Below are 20,690 nucleotides of genomic sequence, written 5' to 3' on the forward strand. Positions count from 1 at the left end.
ACTGCATATCGGATAAGCATCCAGAAATGCCTGCCACCAAAAAATAGAACATAAAATTTTTAAATTAGTAGAAGGAACAAAGGGGTTAAAGAAAACTGAATTCAATTAATTGAGAAAAGGAAGAATGAGAAAAAGCATGGTAAATAAAAGGATGAAATAATATGTGAGAAAAAGTCAAAATATATTTCTTTTAAAAACTTTATTTTCAATTTATAAACAGTAAAATCTACTCTTGGTGTACAGTTATATGAGTTTTGATAAATGCATACAGTTATGTAATCACACCACAACTAAGAAACAAAACAGATACATCACTCCCAAAAATTTCCTCATGTTATATCTTTGTAGTCAATTCTTTTCCCCATCCCCATTCCCTAGCAATCAATGATGTTCTCCAGACCTATAGTTTTGCCATTTTTAGAAGGTCTATGAATGTAATTTTATAATTTGTATGTACCCCTTGGAGGCTGGCTTATTTCTCTTAGCACAATGCATTTTAAATTCTTCCTTGTTGTGCCTATCGATACTCCATTCCTTTTTTATTGCTGAGTAATATTTCACTGTAAGATGTTCCACAATTTGTTTATTCATTCACCAGTTGAAGAATGTTTGTTTCCAGACATTTGAGATTATAAATAAAGCTGCTATACAGATTCATATAGAGGTTTTGTAAACATAAGTTTTCATGTCTCTTGGGTAAATACATAGGAGTGAGATTGGTGAGTCATGTGGCAAGTATATATTTAACTTTATAAGAAACTCCCAAACTGTTTCCCAAAGTGGTTGTACCATTTTGCATTATTACCAACAATGTATGCAAGGTTCATTGTCTTCATACCTTCACCAGCACTTGGCATTAACAGGTTTGTTGTTGCTATTCCAATAGGTACATAGTGGTATCTCATTGTGGTTTTAGTATGTATTTCTCTAATGACTTAGGATGTTGAGCGTCTTTCCAAGTGCTTTTATTCCATCCATATATCTTCCTTGGTGTCTCAAATCTGTTCAAATCTTTTCTCTTCTAAATCTATTTTTAATTACAATAAATACTAATGGACTAGTTTTTTAAAAGAAGCAGAAATTATCAACCTGTATAAAATAAAAAAAAAAATCCAACTGTATACTGTTAAAAACATACCAAAATGTTGAAAACGAAAGGATGGAAAAATTGTAGCAGGCAAATACCAAAATAAAGCTGATGTAACTATAGTCAATTTTACAGATAAAATTGATTTAAGGCAAAAAGCATTATTTGGGATAAAAGGTAACTAAATAATAACAAAAAAATTAACTGGGAAAAATAGCAATACTTGTAGACAATAACAACCTCTATTTGTATAAAGTAAAAACTGACATAATTGCAAGGAGAAATTGATAAATCCACAGTGATAGTGGAAACTTGTTAAATTGAACTGAAAAATAATATTGGGAAAAACATAGAAGATTGAACTTCATAATAAAACAATCTACTGAACAAATTTAGACCCCTACGCTCAATAATTAGAGAACATACATTTTTATAGCACAACATTTTAAAAAAATCATGTACAAGCCTACAAAGCAAATCTTCACAAATCAAAGAATTGATATATCAAACACATTCTCTGATCACAGTGTGATAAGAGAAATAATAATAAAACACCATATTTGGAAAATTCAAAACAATTTGTAAATAATTAATGGGTCAAAAAGCATAAGAAAATGTAGAACTGGATGGTGATGAGTACACTAAAAACCAAAACATGTGGCATACCACTAAAAAGAAAATTTAAAACCTTAAATGCACACAGAAAACAAAAAAAGCTAAAAATGAATCAAATATTAATTCAAGATGTTAGAAAGAACAGAATAAAACCAAAATAAAATGTTCTCTGAAAAAAGAAATAAAACAGTACAACAGGCATGATTAAGAAAAAAAGAGAGAAGTCACAAGTAACAATCTTTGCAGGGAAAATGGGCAAATCTACAGAAACAGTTGAGATTAAGTCAGATGGGGGACTAGAATCCAGATTCTGACATTTATTATCCTTTTTTTTTTTTTTTTTTTTAACAGCCCAGAGGTCCTTTATTTATTTATTTATTTTAACACCTATTATGCCATGAATTCATAGGGAATAGGTTCCAGCAGCTCAGGCTCCTTCCCATTGGTTCTCACAAAGTGTGCTTCTCTGGGTAGAGCAGGCTGGCGCTTTAGTTGAACCCAGGTACCTTTCTCTTTGGCTTCTTTCTTTTTCTGATGATTTTCCTTCATGCGTTTCAGGAAGCTATCTCAGCTCTTAGAGTGCTTAATGTGCTCAATACGCACATTAATTCTCTTGGCAAGAATCTTGCCCTTAACTCGTTTGTTTACAACAATGCCAACAGCATGCTGGGTAACATTGTAGACTCTTCCAGTTTTGCCATGGTAACACTTGTGGGGCATTCCTTTTTGAACAGTACCCATTCCCTTGATGTCTACAATATCACCTTTCTTATAGATTCGCATATACGTGGCCAAAGGAACAACTCCATGTTTTCTAAAAGGCCTAGAGAATATATATCGGGTGCCTCTCCTCTTTCCCTTTGTGTTTGTCATTTTGGTGAATTACTGGAAGATGGCGGTTCCAGCCGAAAGGCGACATTTATTATCCTTGTTTGTGACCTCTAAGCTTCAGTTTGCTCATATGCAATATGGAAATGATACTTACTCTGATATTTACACTGAGCATGCCTAGTCACAATGGTCACTCAGCAAATACTAATTCCTTTCCTCTCCCTTCAATTCTTTTTAGTTAGTAGTTCTATAGAATGTAGAGGGCAAAACAAACAAAATATGAGATTTTGTGAATTATTAATCATCTATATCAGCAGCCATATTCTCTATCAACATGCATAAGCAAGAATTGATCGTACTTTGTTTTAAATGTGTTCTTACCTGCCAAAATATTTTCTTGAGTGCATAAAATTCTACATCCAAAGCAACCATAAATATAATTAAAGGTGAAAAGTAAGAATAAAGTGAAAAACTTGATGTTCTTAGAAGAGGGTAGACAATTTGGTGCACCTAAAGTAACAAAGGCAAACAAGAAATTAGTTTGCTACCATTTCCAAGTATTAGAAATTAGGTTGATGCTATGTCGATCAATATAAATTTTAGAATCTTTCAGTTTACAGCTAATGAGAGAGTATCTACAAGGGCAGTCCTAAGGGTCCTGTGGTAGATTTCTTGATCTAGCCATCCAGATAGGTTACCTATATAGACCTCTATTCACCAGAGAATTTAGTGGTTTTGGGCTACACAAACACTGCTTGTGGTGTGCAATCAGTATTTTCAAAAGTGGTATCCCTACTATTGGTGATATCAGAAAATATTTTTGGTGATTCACAGGTAAGTATTTTTTAATTTGACTGTTAGATGTTTATTTCAATTTGCTTTAGATGAGGGAAAGAATCTTGAACAGGTACTTGTTTCACAAACATTGGCTTAGGATTTTTAAATCTTTAAGTGAGTCAGTAGAGAAAAATAATTCATAGCAAATAGTAGATTGTATACCTAAGACATAAATCATGAAGGTTGTACACAGATAAATGGAAAATACAACAATAATGATTGAAGTGCTATAAATATTCCCTCCTAAAAATTTTATTTTCTCCCAATCAATAGTTTAACTTTCATTACTTCACCTCCCTATACCTCAGTTTGCTCATCTGTAAAATGGAAATAGAGTATCTGCTTTCAATGGGTTGCTGTGAGAGTGAATAAATTAACTCAAGGGTTAATAAGCTAATAAAGTAATAAATACAAAGCACTTAAAAGAGAGCCTGGCACTTAGTAAACACTCTGAAGATGTCAGCTAGTAGTGGTGGTGGTATTTCAGAAGATTAGGAAGAAGCGTTTACAATCCTAGATGGGTACAAGCACTATCTCCATTTTTAAAAAATAAAGGAATGAGTGGAGGCAAATTATTATCGATCACACTGCTATGCAGTTGAAATCAGAAGTTAATACTAGGTTAATAAATGAATGAATGTTTCCTTGTATCTACGGTATATATTACATGAAGCTATGAAGCATGTTTTACATTGAATCTGGCAGTGACCATGCCTCATGATGAACATAACTGCTGCCTTTTATAAGCAGGTCTTTTATAAGCAGCCCTTTTTTGTTGTTTTTTGAGACAGAGTCTCGCTCTGTCACCCAGGCTGGAGTGCAGTGGCGAGATCTCAGCTCACTGCAAGCTCCACCTCCCGGGTTCACGCCATTCTCCTGCCTCAGCCTATAAGCAGAACTTTTATAAGGCAACAGCAGGGAAGAAGCCATATGTGCAGGGGAAGGAAGCCAGAGCAAGGCTCCAGAAGCAGATGATGAGCCCAAGAACGCAAACACATTTTCCTTGCTTTTTTTTTTTTTTGAGACGGAGTCTTGCTCTGTCGCCCAGGCCGGAGTGCAGTGGTGCGATCTTGGCTCACTGCAAGCTCCGTCTCCTGGGTTCACGCCATTCTCCTGCCTCAGCCTCCCGAGTAGCTGGGACTACAGGTGCCGACCACCACACCTGGCTAACTTTTTGTATTTTTTAGTAGAGACAGGGTTTCACCGTGTTAGCCAGGATAGTCTTTCCTTGCTTTCTTTCCTTGTTTTTTCCTTGGTTTTTTTTTTCTTTTTCTTTTTGACAGTCTTGCTCTGATGCCCAGGCTGGAGTGTAGTGGTGTGATGTCAGCTCACTGCAACCTCCGTCTCCTCCGTTCAAGAGATTCTCATGCCTCAGCCTCATAAGTCACTAGGATTACAGGCATGGGCCACCCCTCCCAGCTAATTTTTGTATTTTTAGTAGAGATGGGATTTCGCCATGTTGGCCAGGCTGGTCTCAAACTCCTGGCCTCAAGTGATCCACCCACCTCAGCCTCCCAAAGGGCTGGGATAACAAGCGTCAGCTACTGCACCTGGCCACATTTTCCTCTTATTACTGCTTTTTTGAAGTTTCCCTAATTGGTTTTTATTTTCCAAATTTTTTAATACCAGATACAATTTTTTGAGTAGCTGTTCCCATAAGAAAAAACATTCCATGCATTTAGGGATGAGATGGGAGTGGACTTTATTTTTGGCATTTTTTCCTTTAATTTATTCTCTAATTTATTGTACATACAGTACCTCAACAGAACTGTAGGCCATCTGTCCTATCACGAATCCTGATAGAGAAAGAATCGTCAAAACAATGACTTCAGAATTCTTTAAACACATCTTCAAAAGCCCTAAATGTGAAAAACAGAATAGTTGTATGAGTACTCGAAGTACAGTTTCTACCAAATGTGTATCACTTTTGCACCATCCCAAAGTAAGTCGAGACCTTCTGTATTCAATTAATATTTAACGATGTGGCTTGACTTACTTTGGGATGGTGCAAAAGTGATACACATTTGGTAGAAACTGTACTTTGAGTACTCATATAACTATTCTGTTTTTCACGTTTAGTACAATATTTGCAAAATTACATGAGATAGTCAACACTTTATTATAAAATAGACTTTGTGTTAGATGATTTTCCCTGACTGTAGGTGAATATAAGTGTTATGAGAGCTTTTAAGGTAGGCTAGGCTCAGTTATGATGTTCAGCAGGTTAATTGTATTAAATGCATTTCAACTTACAATATTTTAAACTTATGATGGGTTTATTAGGACACAACCTGATAATCAAGGAGCATCTGTACTTCTTACAGGTAAGACCAGATAAAGATATGTTTTTTACACTCTTTCTGCAATGCTCTTTACTACTGGAGCATTTGTCTCTATAAAGGATATAGAGCTAGTCCATGGTCATCAGCACCTTGTGATATCAAAAGGGACCAAGGTCATTAGTGAGTATATTAAAGATTCCCAAAGAAAGCAATTTCACTCCTTGATACAATGGGTTAAATTGAAGGAGTTTATACATATTTGTTTCTGTATAGTATTCCTAGTTCCAGAAAGGATTTTAAAGCAGCTATTTTTCCTTTTTCCTAATCCCTAGTGTTGAATTGTGGACTAAAGCATCTGTGTGTTGTATATGTTACTTGATCTGTATGAATATCATTCTCTATACCTGTTGAATTCTTAATCACTGTTTAAGAGGTCCTTATTTGTGAAGCCTTTCCTAATTTTCTTCTTGGGGTTGGGATGGGTTATTTATCTTCCCTGAAGAGAGATCACACCAAAAGCCATAATAAAATGGACAAAATGAATGACATCAGTTATGTAAATCATGAATTGTATGCCTGGCTCTATTTGTGTGTTTGCTCCCATTGTCCTCCCCTCATCTCAGATATTTTTGTCAGGTTAGGTCTGACCAGGCAGGCAGTATACAGCTCTTCCTCCTCCTTGTGAGCAGAGAATCTTGACCACACCTTTATAGTTATACTAAACACATTGCATAGTAATTATGTGTTTGCCAATCTCTCCCATGAGAGGGCTTCTTGAAGTTAAGTTATTCTTCTTACATGTCTACCACACTACCATGCTCAGCAAATGTTACTGAACACAGGAATACAGAATAGACACTACTTATAATTAAATGAAGCGAGATTGACTCATGTCTTATTGTTTCAATGGGCCCCTTCTTTTGATGTTATGTAGTTGTGATGGCTTTCTGCATTGACAAAAGGTTCACAGGGCAGAGGAAAGATGAGTTTCAAAAACAACCACCTACCTCCCAAAACAACAATGAAACATACAAGCGCTGTGAAATGTTTCTCTTCAACAAGGTAGTCAGCTGGCTGCCCGCAGAGTAAATCAGGTCTGTTACTTTCATTTTGTGCCCAGAAGTAAGAACTCATTTTTGCTGCTGCTTTTCCCCAGACCTAACTTGATGGAGTGGTTTGGTTATTATTGACACTTTCACTTCTGCACGCTAACCTGTATAGCATGCAAAAAGAACATGAGACCTACCAAGACCCAATTTATCCATACCCTTTCTACCTAAGATTGTGCCACACTCAGATCTGATATGTCTCTTCTTGTCACAGGGCACACATTAATACCTCTTGTCCTACCTCTTGCTACAAGATCATTTTATAGGAACACTAACAGCAGTGTTAGTGTTTACTCCCTGTACTGTTACATGTATATGGGAGAGGGGGTGCATTGATAGGTGCACTTACCATTGTAATGATATAGTAATGTGCTTGCTTTCCCCATTGGACAGTGAGTTTCTCAAAGGCCAGGGCCCAAACTTTCCTTAAGGCTGTGCACATAGTATGTGGCACCAGATACGCTGTCCAAAAATATCTGATGGGCTGAACTATTTGAGGGGGAAGAAGCAAGGATAAATGTTATGCTCCCCCTTCTCTGTGGGTATAAATCATTCTGGAATTCCATTTTACCACTCCAGCTCTAATATATCTTTTTCTTCTCTCAGCACCCTTCCAATAAAAGATGGCAAATGGAAAACAAAGTCAAAGTTGAGTCACACCAGTTAAGGTTGGGAGTGAGGATAAGGGTGAATAACCTAAAAATAAAGGAAAAGACCAAGGTTGAGGTTTGATCATACGATGCCTTTGAGTGAATTAGAAAAAGGCCCCCTTCCTCAGAGCAATGAAGCCTGTCAACAAGGCACATGGCTTGGCATGTGACTACCAGGCTGGATTTCAGCCCCAGTATCCTACCTCGGCTGGTGCTCTGTGTAGGATGTAACCTGTGCAAATCTATGCAGTGGTCCTGAGAAAGATTTGTTCTGTTTTATTTTTCCTTGTAGCTAGCCTTAATCTAAAAATCCTAGAGGTTCCTCAAGTATCTCCAATTATATTTAAGGCTTATCTTTGGTCCTTTGTTTTGCAGGTCTACAGGTCACAGTGATTCTGGTGTGAAGCAGAGGATGGGCCAGAAAGAGATTCAAAATGCTACATCTTCAAATCACTTCACCTGTCCCGCCAGTAGCCCTTCAGGTCCCTGGCATCTTCAACTCCTGCTATCCTCATGTGTAATGACCCTCAAATTAAGTTCTACAAATTACCCAGATCAGCGATATGTTCCTTAAAGATTAAGCTGCTTTAAAGTTGAAATTGAGATGAAGGCTCTCAAATTCCCAAAAAACAATGCACAGTTATGCGTCTGTTTGCCAGGGACAGTACTACCAACTGATATCACACCAAAATCCATTTCCATGCCTACTTCTCATTGGTTTCCTGCCAGCCTGCTTTCGTTCTGATTGGCTGCCTACATTATCCCCACCCCCAATCCAGAAGAAGCCAAGTGATCTAGTTCTGGGGAAGCTTTCATTTTTTAACACTCAAGTTATGTAGGTACCCACAACTGTTTTAACTGATTTTTTTTTTTTTTTTTTGCTGACATTGTAGAATGAATTCATGAGTTTTACAAGTATAATCAAAGACAACCAACAATTTTTTACTTTTCCCTTCAAAAGCTAAGTGTAGTGTAGCTCCCCCGTAGTCTAAGTTAGAGAAGAATACTAACAGCCTGTTTTTCCTTCTGTGCTCAGCAAGCTTTATCTGTACTTGCTAGTTTCACATTCCTTGAGGCTCAGGGAGTTCCTGTTTCACCTTACAAGGTTAAAACAGAAACATGGTTTCCCAGGGATGTGGAACATGTAGTATAGATAAATGTAAAAGACCGATCAACTGCCTTTGTTCTCACTTCTGTGAGTATGCTTCCTGCATCATGTAGCTCCTGGCCACTGACTGCTTAAAAGGTGGCTGCTTTCTTTATCCAGGGCTCAGACTTTCCTGGACGCTAGTCCTACTGAGCCAGGTGATCACCTTTTCATAAAGACCTTTCCTGAACTCATTCTGTTCGGTCTCTCCCATCTTTGATTGTCCCAAAACAACATAATAGCTGAAATGGTCATAGATATTAATGTAGACAGAATTTCCTTCTATATTTTTAATATTTACTCTATGTTTCTTATGCCAACACCATCTAGCTCAGCCCTAACCCTCTTCAAAACAGTCTTGTCTCCTCTCTAATTCTTTTTCAGCCATACTGTTTCATTTTATTTTTCTACCTCTCCTTCCTTTTCAATGTTTCTCACTCCCATTTTCCTAACTCCTATCCATCATTGGTTTCCAGTCCTTAATTTGAAGAAACAATGTTACCCATTCTTCATGGGAGGACAAATGCATCCCAAATTCCATGATGCCTAACTTATATACTTCTTGCCTCAAATATAATTACTAAAAACAAATACAGTATAAATATTAAACAAATGAACAATAATCATCAATGGGTGGGTTACTTTCAAGGAAGAGTTGTTTTGTGACAAATTATACTCTCTCATTCCTATACCACACTCATCAAGGTTGCTGCACATCATCTTCCCAAGGGCACCAAGGAGAACATCACAGCAGTAAGATTACACCTTCACTATGTATCAAGAAACCTCTGGCAAGTGAGTCTCAATTCCTACTTCAGACTAAACACAATTCTAATCAACAGCTCTATGACTGTGACAAGCAACATTGGTGCCCACATACTAGCTCCTAAAATATTCTTTATGACTTCCTTTTTTGTACAAACTGATGTGGTTCTTTTAAGCCACTGAGCTTATCCCTACTATAATGCCAAGGACTATGTTAAAAAATAATTGTCTTATTCACAGGCCCTCTCCTAAGAGCCCCATTCCTTACTCTTCCCTCTTTTGCCTTTACTTAACTCACCTCATTACCAAGTTCACTACCCTCCCGTTCTGATCTTCACCTTATCTATACTGGCTGTCACCTTGATTCCTCTCAAAATTAAGTTTGACTCTCTCTTTAGTCAAACTGATCTCAGCAGTACTCAGTTTGAGTAATGCCCTTCCAGGTTCTGCCTAGTTCCTATCCTACTGCTGTCCCCTCAGGCTCACTCGGTTCACCTAAGCCCTGCAGCTAAGACTCCTGTAGGTTGAATTTAAGTTTCGAAGTTCAGATTCCCCATGGCCTTTAGAAAAATCCTCATACTTCAAGAAAACTTGGAGGAAATCCATAAAGTCAGTTAGCTTACACATAGTTCTGAAAGCTAAAGAAAACACATAACTAAAATATAGAGGTGATCAAATTTTTTATCCTTTCTCATGGAGCTTTTTTAAAAAAATAAATAAATAAAGTTATATTTCACCATTTTTAATAAATCCAGCTGAAGCAGATTCTGGTCAGTTTGGGGAGTTCAGTGCTGAGAGGCTGCCCAGTGTTTTCTCCCAACTCCATCTTCTGAAAAGAGACAATACTATTTAATTGAGATAGACACAAAACATAGGGGGGTTAGTCAGTTTCCCATCCTCCTAACATTATAATTGGTTCAGGAGTGGGCACGGACTCAGACAACACCAATTAGATGGTTCCCTAGGTAGGGAGGTTCCATTATTGGGAGACAGCTCTTCTCTCTCCACTTAGGTATAGTTGTGATGATGACCCCTCAGAGCAGCTGGAGGCCACCTTCCCAGCTGCATGGAGAAAGCCCACCTAAAGTCTGAAAGGTTCTATGAGGCACTACCTTAGATATTTCTGAATTCTTAACAAATGACTTTATAATTCCACCATGGATTTTATCTTTTCCCAGAAACCATTCCTTAGGTGGAGAACTTTTTGCCATCTAGAAAGGATAGGATTGAAAAGCAATTTTATTTTCAAAGCCAGTGAGCACTGGCTCTTTTCTATATCTTCTAAATCCTAAAATTTATTTGAAAGCTGAAATGTTCCTTCTCAGTTTCTCTCTCTCCTCTCATTTAGTAGAAGCCACACTCAGTCTGGAAATATCCTTAGCAGGGTCATAGAGTTCGTTCCTTAGACAAAATGTGGCCAAACTTACCCACCATCTCCTAACAAGGGTTTCTCCAGCTTCCAATAACATTTTCCTCTCTTTACTATAAACTCACCAATAGCCTCCTAGAAGGCCCTAGGGCTTCTGCTAATATTGTACTTGAAGGCCTGTAGCTTTCACTCACACCCTCCTCCAAGCCTTTCTGTCCTCTACCATCTAGTCCCAAAGACAATGCCACGTATTTTAGGTTTTGTTATGTCAATTTCTCACTTCCAAGTTATACAATTTGTGAATTATATATTGTTAAGTAACAAACACAAAACTGAGTAGCTTAAAACAATAACAATCATTTATTTCGTTCACAAATCTGCAATTTTTTGCATGGCTCAGCACAGAAGGCTTGTCTCCACTCCATACAGCATCAGCTGGGCTGGCTTGACTGGAGGATCTGCTTCAAAGATGGCTCACTTATATGGCTGGCAAGTTGGGGATGACTGCAGGCTGGAGCTTAACCAAGGCTGTGGGCTGGGGCCTCAGTTCCTCCCTGTGGCTCTCTCTATAGGCTGGTCAAGAGTGAGCATCTCAAGAGAAAGCATTTCCCCTAGTTAGGCAGAGGCCTCATCACCTTTTATGATCTAGTCTCAGAAATCACATAGAATCACTTCCACTGTAGTGATGAGCCTGCCCAGATTCAAGAGGAAAGAACAGAGACACATCTGTCTATGCGAGGAATGTCATGACCATATTGTAAGAGCACGTGGGAAGGGAGATGTGGCCATCCTGGAAAATACAATCTACCACATATTAGATTGAACATGGGGGCAACTGTCAGTCCTTTACAATCTGGGGGCATCATGTTAATCTAAATAGCAATCTACTTAGTCCAGAGCAGTAGTTCTCAAAGGCTGGACCACAGGCCAGTTCTGATTCATGACAAAAGTTCCATCATATGTGACAAAATAAGAAAAATAAATACAACATAAAGATCTATAATAAAACAATTTATTTAACTTAAAGGGTAGAGCCCTACACTGAGATCTCCTCCCTTTTCTGGTGTTAAAATGTCTCTTGTTAAATGATAGTGACAGTAGATAGTAGTTGTTTTATTCATGATGTCCTATCAATCTCCTCCCCTTATTTTTTTACATTTTTTCTGTTCAATTAAATACAGAAGTCTAAAGAACTACTGCCTAAAAGTTATCATAACATTGAATTTAGCCTTTGATTGACTACTTCCCAAATAATATGGCAGCTTCATTGATTTATTAGTATGCACTTTGAATAGTAATTACTTTGTGGATGTTCAGAAAAAGCCATGCAGCTATCTATGTAACAGCTCAAACTCAAAGCCTAAGGGCATTTAAAGTCTCCTATGAATATATCTATAATTCAATGCAACAATATGTAACAAGAGATACTATAACCCTCAAAATGGACTAAAATTGTAAATATATAGATATAAATAAATGTTCAGATTCTCACATCAAAGGAATCTTTGACATGAGATCCAGGAATCTGTTGGTAATCACTTGGTTCACATGCCAGAAAGTAAAGTGACATTCAAGGTGAAGGCTTAGAAAATAGAAGGTCGGAGGAGAAATCAGGCATAGAGTTACAATGTTGGATATATGTGTGGCTTATCTGCTAGAGGAGTAGGAGTTAAAATGGGGCAAGATATGGAGGTAAGTGTTGGGAGTCATTTTTATAAAGGTGCACAAGCTCTATAAATTAATGAAGAGGTAATGAGTTCTATGTATAAGGTATTATTACTAAAAGATAATTCATTCAGTTATTTACTAACTTACTATTTTATGGACTTTTTAGGTATAAAAAAAGAACAAAATCCCTACCCTCAAAAAGCTTACAATTCACACAGAAAGACAAACCTGTGAACAATTAAGTAGAATACAGTATGAGGCTATTAGCATTATGGGTGCCCTAAACAGGGAAAGACTCATTCTTCATAATACTGGTGACAGGGAAGGTCACGGAATAGAGAATTACAGATTGCTTTACCAAAGGTTACGATTGAATTTTGAGAAATTCCCACAACTGGGGGCAAGAGGAAGAAGAGGAACTGGTGAAGGAGTTAGAAAAGCAGTTTTAAGAGAGTAGAGGAATCATAATTGGCATAAAAGTGCCAACACAAGGAGTTTAAAAATAGCATCAGCAAATGTATCAAAAGCTATAAAAAGTTTGAGGATAAGGATTGAAAGATTAATAAAGAGGAAAAATAGGTTTGTTTTATACTAAGGGGTCTCCAGAAATGCCTTGGTCTAATTTAGAAATCTTTGAAGTAAGAATCCAGGAATCCCTCCCCAATTTGGAACACACTCCTGGAAAGTAATGTTGTATTCAAAATCCAAGCTCAGAAAATGTAGAGTTAGAGTAGAAAGGACAAAAATGGCACCTGGACTTTTCCTAAATTATTGCAGTCCTTAAGGACACTGGTCTTTGCACAATATACTGTATTAAGAAAATGGGCTAGGCATAGTGGTTCACAGCTGTAATCCCAGGACTTTGGGAGGCCAAGTCAGGAGGAATGCTTGAGGCCAGGAACTCAAAGACCAGCCTGGGAAACGTAGCAAGACTCTATCTCTGCAAATGTTTATTTGTTTTTATTATTATTTTTTTGAGATGGAGTCTCGCTCTGTCATCCAGGCTGGAATGCAGTGGTGCAATCTCGGCTCACTGCAACCTCCACCTCCCAGGCTCAGGTGATTCTCCTGCCTCAGCCTCCCAAGTCACTGGGATTACAGGCGCATGCCACCACATACAGCTAAATTTTTGTATTTTTAGTAGAGACAGGGTTTCACCATGTTGGCCAGGCTTGTCTCAAACCGCTGACCTCAGGTGATCTACCTGCCTCAGCCTCCCAAAGTGCTTGGATTACAGGTGTGAGCCAGCACCCAGCCTGCAAATGTTTATTTTTTAATTACCCAAGCATGGTGGGAGGATCACTTGAGTACAGAGTTACAGGTTACAGTGAGCTATGATCATGATAACTCCACTGCATTCCAGCCTGGGCAGGAGAGGGAGACCCTGTCAAGAAGGGGTTGGGTTGGGGGGAGTGGAGACAGAGAGATAAGAGAGGAAGAAGAAGGAGGAGGAGAGGGAAGAGGAGGAGGAAAGAGAAGAGGAGGGGGAGGGGAGGGGAGAGGAAGGGAGAGGAAGGGAGGGGAAGGGAGAGGAAGGGAGGGGAAGGGAGAAGAAGGGAGGGGAAGGGAGAGGAAGGGAGGGGAAGGGAGAGGAAGGGAGGGGAAGGGAGAGGAAGGGAGGGGAAGGGAGGGGAAGGGAGGGGAAGGGAGGGGAAGGGAGGGGAAGGGAGGGGAAGGGAGGGGAAGGGAGAGGAAGGGGAAGGGAAGGAAATGGAAGAGAAAGGAAGGAGAAGGGGAAGGGAAGGGAAAAGGGAGAAGGAAGGAAAAAAAGAAAAAGGAGCAAACACAGGTCTTCTTTGTACTGCTCCATAAACTCCCACTGGGTCGGCCAAAAAGGTGGGTGAAAGTTATTGCAGTGTTCTTTTGCTTTAAAAAACTGAAACTGAATTGCTCATACATTAAAAGGATAAAAAACTTAAAACTTTGGGAGACATTTAAAATAGGGTTATCTCAAAACCATGGTTAAATAAATGTCAACTGACAAAGTATTACTGAATTACCCATTCCTTTTCCTTCTCCCCATAAGGGAAAACTAGCTTTCAGAACAGGACAAAGAAGAGAAAGTCATAAGAACAAACAATACGTGCTTTTCAAAAACCATTTTCTTTTCTGTAAAACTTTTCCATAAAGTCACAACGTAAGAGAAGGTTGAGGCGCCTGATTAAATAAGCTAGAAAAAAAGCTTTCCAAACCACCAATATGAAACCAACTATCATACTTAAAACCTAGGAAATATAAAACAGAATGGGAGGGGAAATGGCCTTCAGTCCAGTTACAATATCTGTATTGCCAGCCTTATAGGAGAACTCTTCTAAAAACTATACAGATTTGTGTTTATTAATTTATAGATAGAAGGAGGTCAAAGATAAAGAGGGGTTTTACTCAGAGGTATACCCCACCTCACTGGTGAATTTTAATTTTGGATATAAAAAGTGATAGTTGTACCCAGAGGCTCCTAATCCAAGCCAGTCTTAATATTTCCTTGTTCCAAGTGTCATTCCATAAGATTTCCTTTTTAGACAGGAAGAACAAATTTTTTTCTCTGGAAATAGCCAAATATGTCCTTTTATATGGAATGCCTCAATTACACAGAAAATTATTAGATTCTTTGGGTAGTTCTTAAAGCCTCCACATGGTCTTCGTGAATGATTTATACCCAAGTGCTTTCCTGAAGGAGCACGTGAAACTCACATGGGGCTGTGCTTGGAGGAGCAGAGGCGAGGCCAGAGTCCAGACATAAGCATGCTGAACAGGCCAAACAAAACAAGGGTGATGTAATGTTGTATTTAAAGAAACCCACATCTGTTTTCTCGATTTCAAATGGCACGAATAGGTTTGCCTTTCAGATACTAGAAGAAAATGTGGCCTTTTACAGAGCATATGTTCAGTGGGAGGTATCATCTTGACTTCTCTTCTGGTCATGGCTTGTTATAGATTTGGCACTTTTCACTTGACCTGAAAGAAAACAGATTTTAAAGTTACATTTAATTAGTTTGCAATATGAAACAAAATGAAGCCAGTTTTTAAGACAATAAGCATGGAATAAATTAGATTGTCCCAGGCTGAACCAGCTACTAATTCAACCCTAGTGTTGTTGGTATGTCATTCAGATAGTCTCTCCTGTTCATTATATTTAAAGCTGTGAGGTCACATTTCTCATATAATCAATATTATCGTCCCTAGTTCTGCCATTGATGAGAATAACTTTGAATAAACCGCTAAACCTCTCTTGTCTTCACTTTCTTCACTGCAAAGTCAGGGTTCATTTCAGAGGTTCCATCCAGATCTAACATTCTGTGATATGAAGGTGCTTAGAGAACATGTGATATAGGGGGTTGGGGGAGAGAGGCAAATCTTCACAGGTGAGAAGGGAAGGAGGGGGGATTGTTGGGCCAGGTTAATGGTACTGGTGAAGAGGTGGGAATAACTGTATATCCAATAGTCCCAGCTACTTAGGAGGCTGAGGCAGGAGGACTGTTTGAACCCAGGAATTCAAGTTCAGCCTGGGTAACATAGCAAGACCCTGTCTCTAAAGAAAATAATTGTAATTGAAAAACAAATTAAGCAATCACAAAATCTTAAAAACCAAAAAAAAATTCAGGTCTTAATTATCTCACTCCTAAACTATACTCACTTTCTCTAGTCTCCTCTCCCTCCAATCCATTTTGCAAACAAGGCCAGATTATCCTCCCCTACTTAATCTCTCTTCTCTCTCACTCCAAAGCCTTTAAATGGCATCCCACTGCCCAAAAAATAAAGCCAAAACTTCTACGTTTACAATTTAGTAGTTTTAATAAAGTGATCACATGTTAACTTTGCAATAACTCTATTTTCTACATTTCTACTGTACCTTGACACAGATTCAACTACAATCAGCCACATGGGTACTGGCCACTTCCTTATTTCCCACATTTCCACTTTTGATCATAATATTGTGCTTTCACACTGGCTACCCATCCTCTCAGGAAACTCTCCTTTCTTCATGATGCTTTATCTTTATACTTAGGCTTCTCTGATCATATGGAGCACTTAGATTATCTTTTCAGGTATGTTCTACTCACAAACTAAGTGGTAGGCTCCTAGGAGAGTGCTATGTGTGTGCTCAACAGATCATAGGATTCATATTAGTTCTAGATGACAAGAAACATTCTGTCATACTGTAATATCTGGACTAGGTTAAGTGTCTTAACCTTTAAAAATCCACAACTCCTTTTTGATAAACATAAAAATCTTAGGTACTGATTATCCACATGCAGAAGAATTAAATTGGACCCCTATGGCCCAATACATATATATATACACACACACACACACACACACATACACACACACTATAAAAATATATATCTCAAAACATATCACAGAACCAAACATTAGTGCTAAAACTACAAAACTCTTAGAAGAAAACATAGAATTAAATCTTGGTGACCTTGGATTGGCAATGGTTTCTTAGGTATGACACAGCAGAAGCAACAAAGGAAAAACAGATAAATTGAACTCAATCCAAATAAAGTTTTTTGTGTTCCAAAACATAATTAAGAAAATGACAAGACAATCCAGAGAATGGGAGGAAATAGAATCATATTTCTGATGAGAGACTTGTATCCAGAATACATAAAGAGCTCATATAACTAAAAAATAAAAAGACAATCCAATCTACAGGTGGCAAGGGCAGGTGTGGTGGCTCACACCTGTAATTCCAGCACTTTGGGAGGCTGAGGCGAGTAGATCACTTGAGCCCAGGAGTTTGAGACCAGCCTGGGCAATATGGCAAAACCCTGTCTCTACAAAATGTAGAAAAATTAGCCAGGTGTGGTGGCATACCCATGTACTCCCAGCTACTTCAGAGGCTGAGGTGTGAGGATCGCTTGGGCCCAGGGAGGTTGAGGCTGCAGTGAGCTGTAACTGTGCCACTGCACTGCAGCCTGGGCAACAGAGTGAGAGCCTATCTTAAAATGAAAGAAAGAAAAGAGAGAGAGGGAGGAAGGAAAGACGGAAGGAAGGAAGGAAAAGTTTCTTCCCTTTAATGACAAGGAAAAGAAAAAAACAAAAATGGGCAAGTAATTCACATAGATACTTCTCCAGAGAAAATATAGAAATGGCCAGCAAGCATGAAAAGATGCTTAAAATTGTTAGTAATTTGGGAAATGCAAATCAGAATACATTAAGATACCACTTCATACCCACTAGGATGGCTAATTTTTTCAAAAAAGACAATGACAAATACTGACAAAGATGTGGATAAATTTGAATCTTCATGTACTGCTGGTTGGAATATAAAATGGAAATCAGTTTATAACTCAGCAATATACCAAAGAAAAAGGAAAACATGTGACCACACAAAAATTTTCATACAGTTCATTGCAGCATTATCTATAGTCAAAAGAGTGGAAACCCAAATGTCCATCAATTGATAAATAGATTAAATTTGGGCCGGGCACAATGGCTCATACCTGTAATCCCAGCACTTTGGGAGGCCGAGGCAGGTGGATCACAAGGTCAAGAGATCAAGACCATCCTGGCTAACATGGTGAAACCCCGTCTCTACTAAAAATACAAAAAATTAGCCGAGCATGGTGGCAGGCGCCTGTAATCCCAGCTACTCAGGAGGCTGAGCCAGGAGAATGGCATGAACCCAGGAGGCAGGGCTTGCAGTAAGCCGAGATTGCGCCACCACACTCCAGCCTGGGCAACAGAGCGAGACTCCATCTCAAAAAAAAAAAAAAAGAATAAATTTGTACCCACAAAATGGAATATTATTTAGCCATAAAGCAGAATGAAGTACTGATACATGTTACCACATGGATGAACCTTAAAAATATTATGCCAAGTGAGAGAGGCCACCATGAAAGGCCACACATACTATATTATTTCATTTATAAAATGTTCAGGGGCAGGTCCAGAGGGCAGCCATCCTAACCCAACCTGCCCTGCCCCCAGAAAAAAAAAGTTAAAAAAAAATGTTCAGAGAAGGCAAATCCATAGAGACAGAAAGTAGATTAGTGGTTGCCAGGGCTTGAGGAAGGGAAGAATAGGAAGTGACTGCTAATAGCTATAGGGTTTCTTTTCAGAGAGGTAAAACTCGAAAGTTAGATAAGGGTGATAATTACACAACTTTGTGAATATACTGAAAACCACTGAATTGTACTCTTTAAAATGATTAATTTTAAGGTGTGAGAATTATATCTCAATAAAGTTATTATTTTTAAAAAATGTTAGGGGTGTGCCTGCCACCAAGATTCTGATATGTTCACCTTCCTGATTCTTAGGATAGTATTCCCACAGTAGGTTTTTCCCCAAATATAGAATTATAATACTTAAACTGCTTTTTAAAATGCTGCCAAGAGGAACTGAGATGGCCGATTAGAAAAAGCTGCAGTCCACAGCTCTCATGGAAAATAAAAACAGCGAGTGAATTCAGCACCTTCAAATGAAATATCCAGGTTCTTCCATTGGGACTGACTGGACAAATGGCTTGACCCAGAAAGAATGAAGAAAAGTAGAGTGGGGCAATGGCCCACCCAAGAGCGGCACAGAGCCAAAGGAACCCCCACCCCCAGCCAAGGGAAGCAGTGAGTGATTGTGCGACCACTCACAATGTATGTGTGGCTTATCTGCTGGAGGAGTAAGTAAAGTGAGAAACCACACTTCTCACACAGATCTTTGCAACCCACCAATCACGAGATCCCCTCATGAGCCCATGCTACCAGAGCCTTGGGTCTGATACACAGACCTATGTGGAGTCTTGGCAAAGCAGATGCTCAGGCTCACACAGAGACCCAGGAGTTTTACATACTCTGGCCCCAGGAATCCCAGCAAGGCAGGAGATCCATTTGTATGCTCCCCTAGGAATAGGGCTGAATCCAGAGAGCCAAGCAGTGTCATTTTGTGGGCCCCGCTTCCACGGCACTTCACAAGTTAAGACCCACCACCTTGGAATTCCTGCCAGACAGCGCAACATGCTGGAGACTGCCTGAGATGGATGAGTTCCCAGGGGGTAGAGGCAGGTGCCATCCATTTCTGTGGTTTGTTCAACTCAGCCCTTCTAGCCTTCCAGCTCTGGGGAGTTCAAGAAGTCCTGATGAGGAGGAGTCCTGAACAATGCAGCACAGCTGCTGTGCCAGATTGTGGCCAGATTGCTTCTTTAAATGGGACCCCAATGCATCCCCCTTCACTGGGTGGGCCCTCGTGGGCCCTCCCTGAAGGAATTACAGCAACTCCAGCCAGGGTTATACAGACATAACTCTGATCTCTTTTAAGATGGAGCCACTGTGGGGAGGGATGACCGATGTCTCTGTGGTTCAGTCAACAGCCTTTCCAGCCTGCTGGCTCTGGAGAGTCCAGGCAGTCTGGATGAGGAAGGGCTATCCCCAACACAGTACACCTGCTCTACCAAAAAGCAGCCAGACTGCTTCTTTAAGCAGGTCCCTTATCCCATCCCTCCTGACTGAGTGAGACCTCCCAACACAGGTCTTCAGATACCTCCTACAGGAGTGTCCAGGCTGGCAACAGGTCAATACCCCACTGGGATAAAGCTCCCAGAGAAAAGAGCAGGCTGTTGTCTTTGCTGTTTCACAGGCTTTACTTGCTGATACCTCCAGGTAGAGGAAAAACCAAGGCAACTTCCAGTTTTCTGGAGCCATCCCCCAGCAAACTGCAGCAGCCCTACAGAAAAATGGCCTGACTTTTGAAAGAAAAACACGCAAACAGAAAGCAGCAGCAGCAGCAGCATCAACAAAAAAGGCCTCAAAAAAAACTCCATTCAAAGGTCAGCAACCTCAAAACTCAAAGGTAGATAAGCCCACAAAGATAAGAAAGAATCAATGCAAAAATGCTGAAAACTCAAAAAGCCAGAGTGCCTCTTCTTCTACAAGTGACTGCAACACCTCTCCAGCAAGGGCACAGAACTGGACTGAGGCCAAGATGGCTGAAATGACAGAAGTAGGCTTTAGAAGGTGGGTAATAATGAACTTCACTGAGCTAAAGGAACACATTATAACCCAATGCAAAGAAGTTAAGAATCATGATAAAACAATACAGGAGCTGAAAACCAGAATAGCCAGTTTAGAGGGGAGCATAACTGATCTGATGGAGCTGAAAACCATGATGCAAGAAATTCACAATGCAAACACAAGTGTCAATAGAAGAACAGATGAAGAGGAGGAAAAAATGTCAGAGCTTGAAGACTATCTTTTGAAATAGGGAGACAAGAATACAGAAAAAAAGAATGAAAGGGAATGAACAAAACCTCTGAGAAATATGGGACTATGTAAAAAGACCAAACCTATGACTGATTGGGGTACCTGAAAAAGACAGGAAGAATAAAACCA

General features: G+C 39.2%; 2 protein-coding genes, 1 long non-coding RNA gene and 1 pseudogene across 11 annotated transcripts in view; 1 reads left to right on the forward strand and 3 right to left on the reverse strand.

The window, feature by feature from the left end:
• The window catches only part of SLC9C2 (solute carrier family 9 member C2 (putative)), a 103,692-nt gene extending 95,630 nt beyond the window's left edge, over positions 1-8,062 (reverse strand). The window contains exons 1-4 of the mRNA XM_063627325.1: positions 7,962-8,062; positions 6,660-6,865; positions 5,129-5,229; positions 2,915-3,043 (exon numbers count right to left, since the gene is read on the reverse strand). Coding sequence (XP_063483395.1) covers positions 2,915-3,043; positions 5,129-5,229; positions 6,660-6,786 — 357 coding nt within the window. The 5' untranslated portion in view covers positions 6,787-6,865; positions 7,962-8,062. The remainder of the gene's footprint in view (positions 1-2,914; positions 3,044-5,128; positions 5,230-6,659; positions 6,866-7,961) is intronic.
• LOC134734566 (uncharacterized) overlaps positions 1-20,690 on the forward strand; it is a 129,815-nt gene that overhangs the window by 100,784 nt on the left and 8,341 nt on the right. For 4 of the 5 annotated variants that reach the window (XR_010117653.1, XR_010117654.1, XR_010117655.1 and 1 more), the window contains one exon: positions 7,787-7,964. This is a non-coding gene — a long non-coding RNA (uncharacterized lncRNA). Of the gene's footprint in view, positions 1-7,786; positions 7,965-20,690 lie in introns of those variants that run through there. The other variant, XR_010117657.1, reaches the window with a different exon arrangement.
• LOC134734795 (large ribosomal subunit protein eL21-like) lies at positions 2,061-2,624 on the reverse strand (annotated as a pseudogene).
• Positions 11,030-20,690, reverse strand: part of ANKRD45 (ankyrin repeat domain 45) — a 73,630-nt gene continuing 63,969 nt past the window's right edge. For all 5 annotated transcript variants that reach the window (XM_063627377.1, XM_063627379.1, XM_063627380.1 and 2 more), the window contains one exon: positions 11,030-15,315. In XM_063627377.1, coding sequence (XP_063483447.1) covers positions 15,245-15,315 — 71 coding nt within the window. In that variant the 3' untranslated portion in view covers positions 11,030-15,244. The remainder of the gene's footprint in view (positions 15,316-20,690) is intronic.

This window comes from Symphalangus syndactylus, chromosome 12, assembly GCF_028878055.3.
Source record: "Symphalangus syndactylus isolate Jambi chromosome 12, NHGRI_mSymSyn1-v2.1_pri, whole genome shotgun sequence".
Classification (NCBI taxonomy): Eukaryota; Metazoa; Chordata; class Mammalia; order Primates; family Hylobatidae; genus Symphalangus; species Symphalangus syndactylus.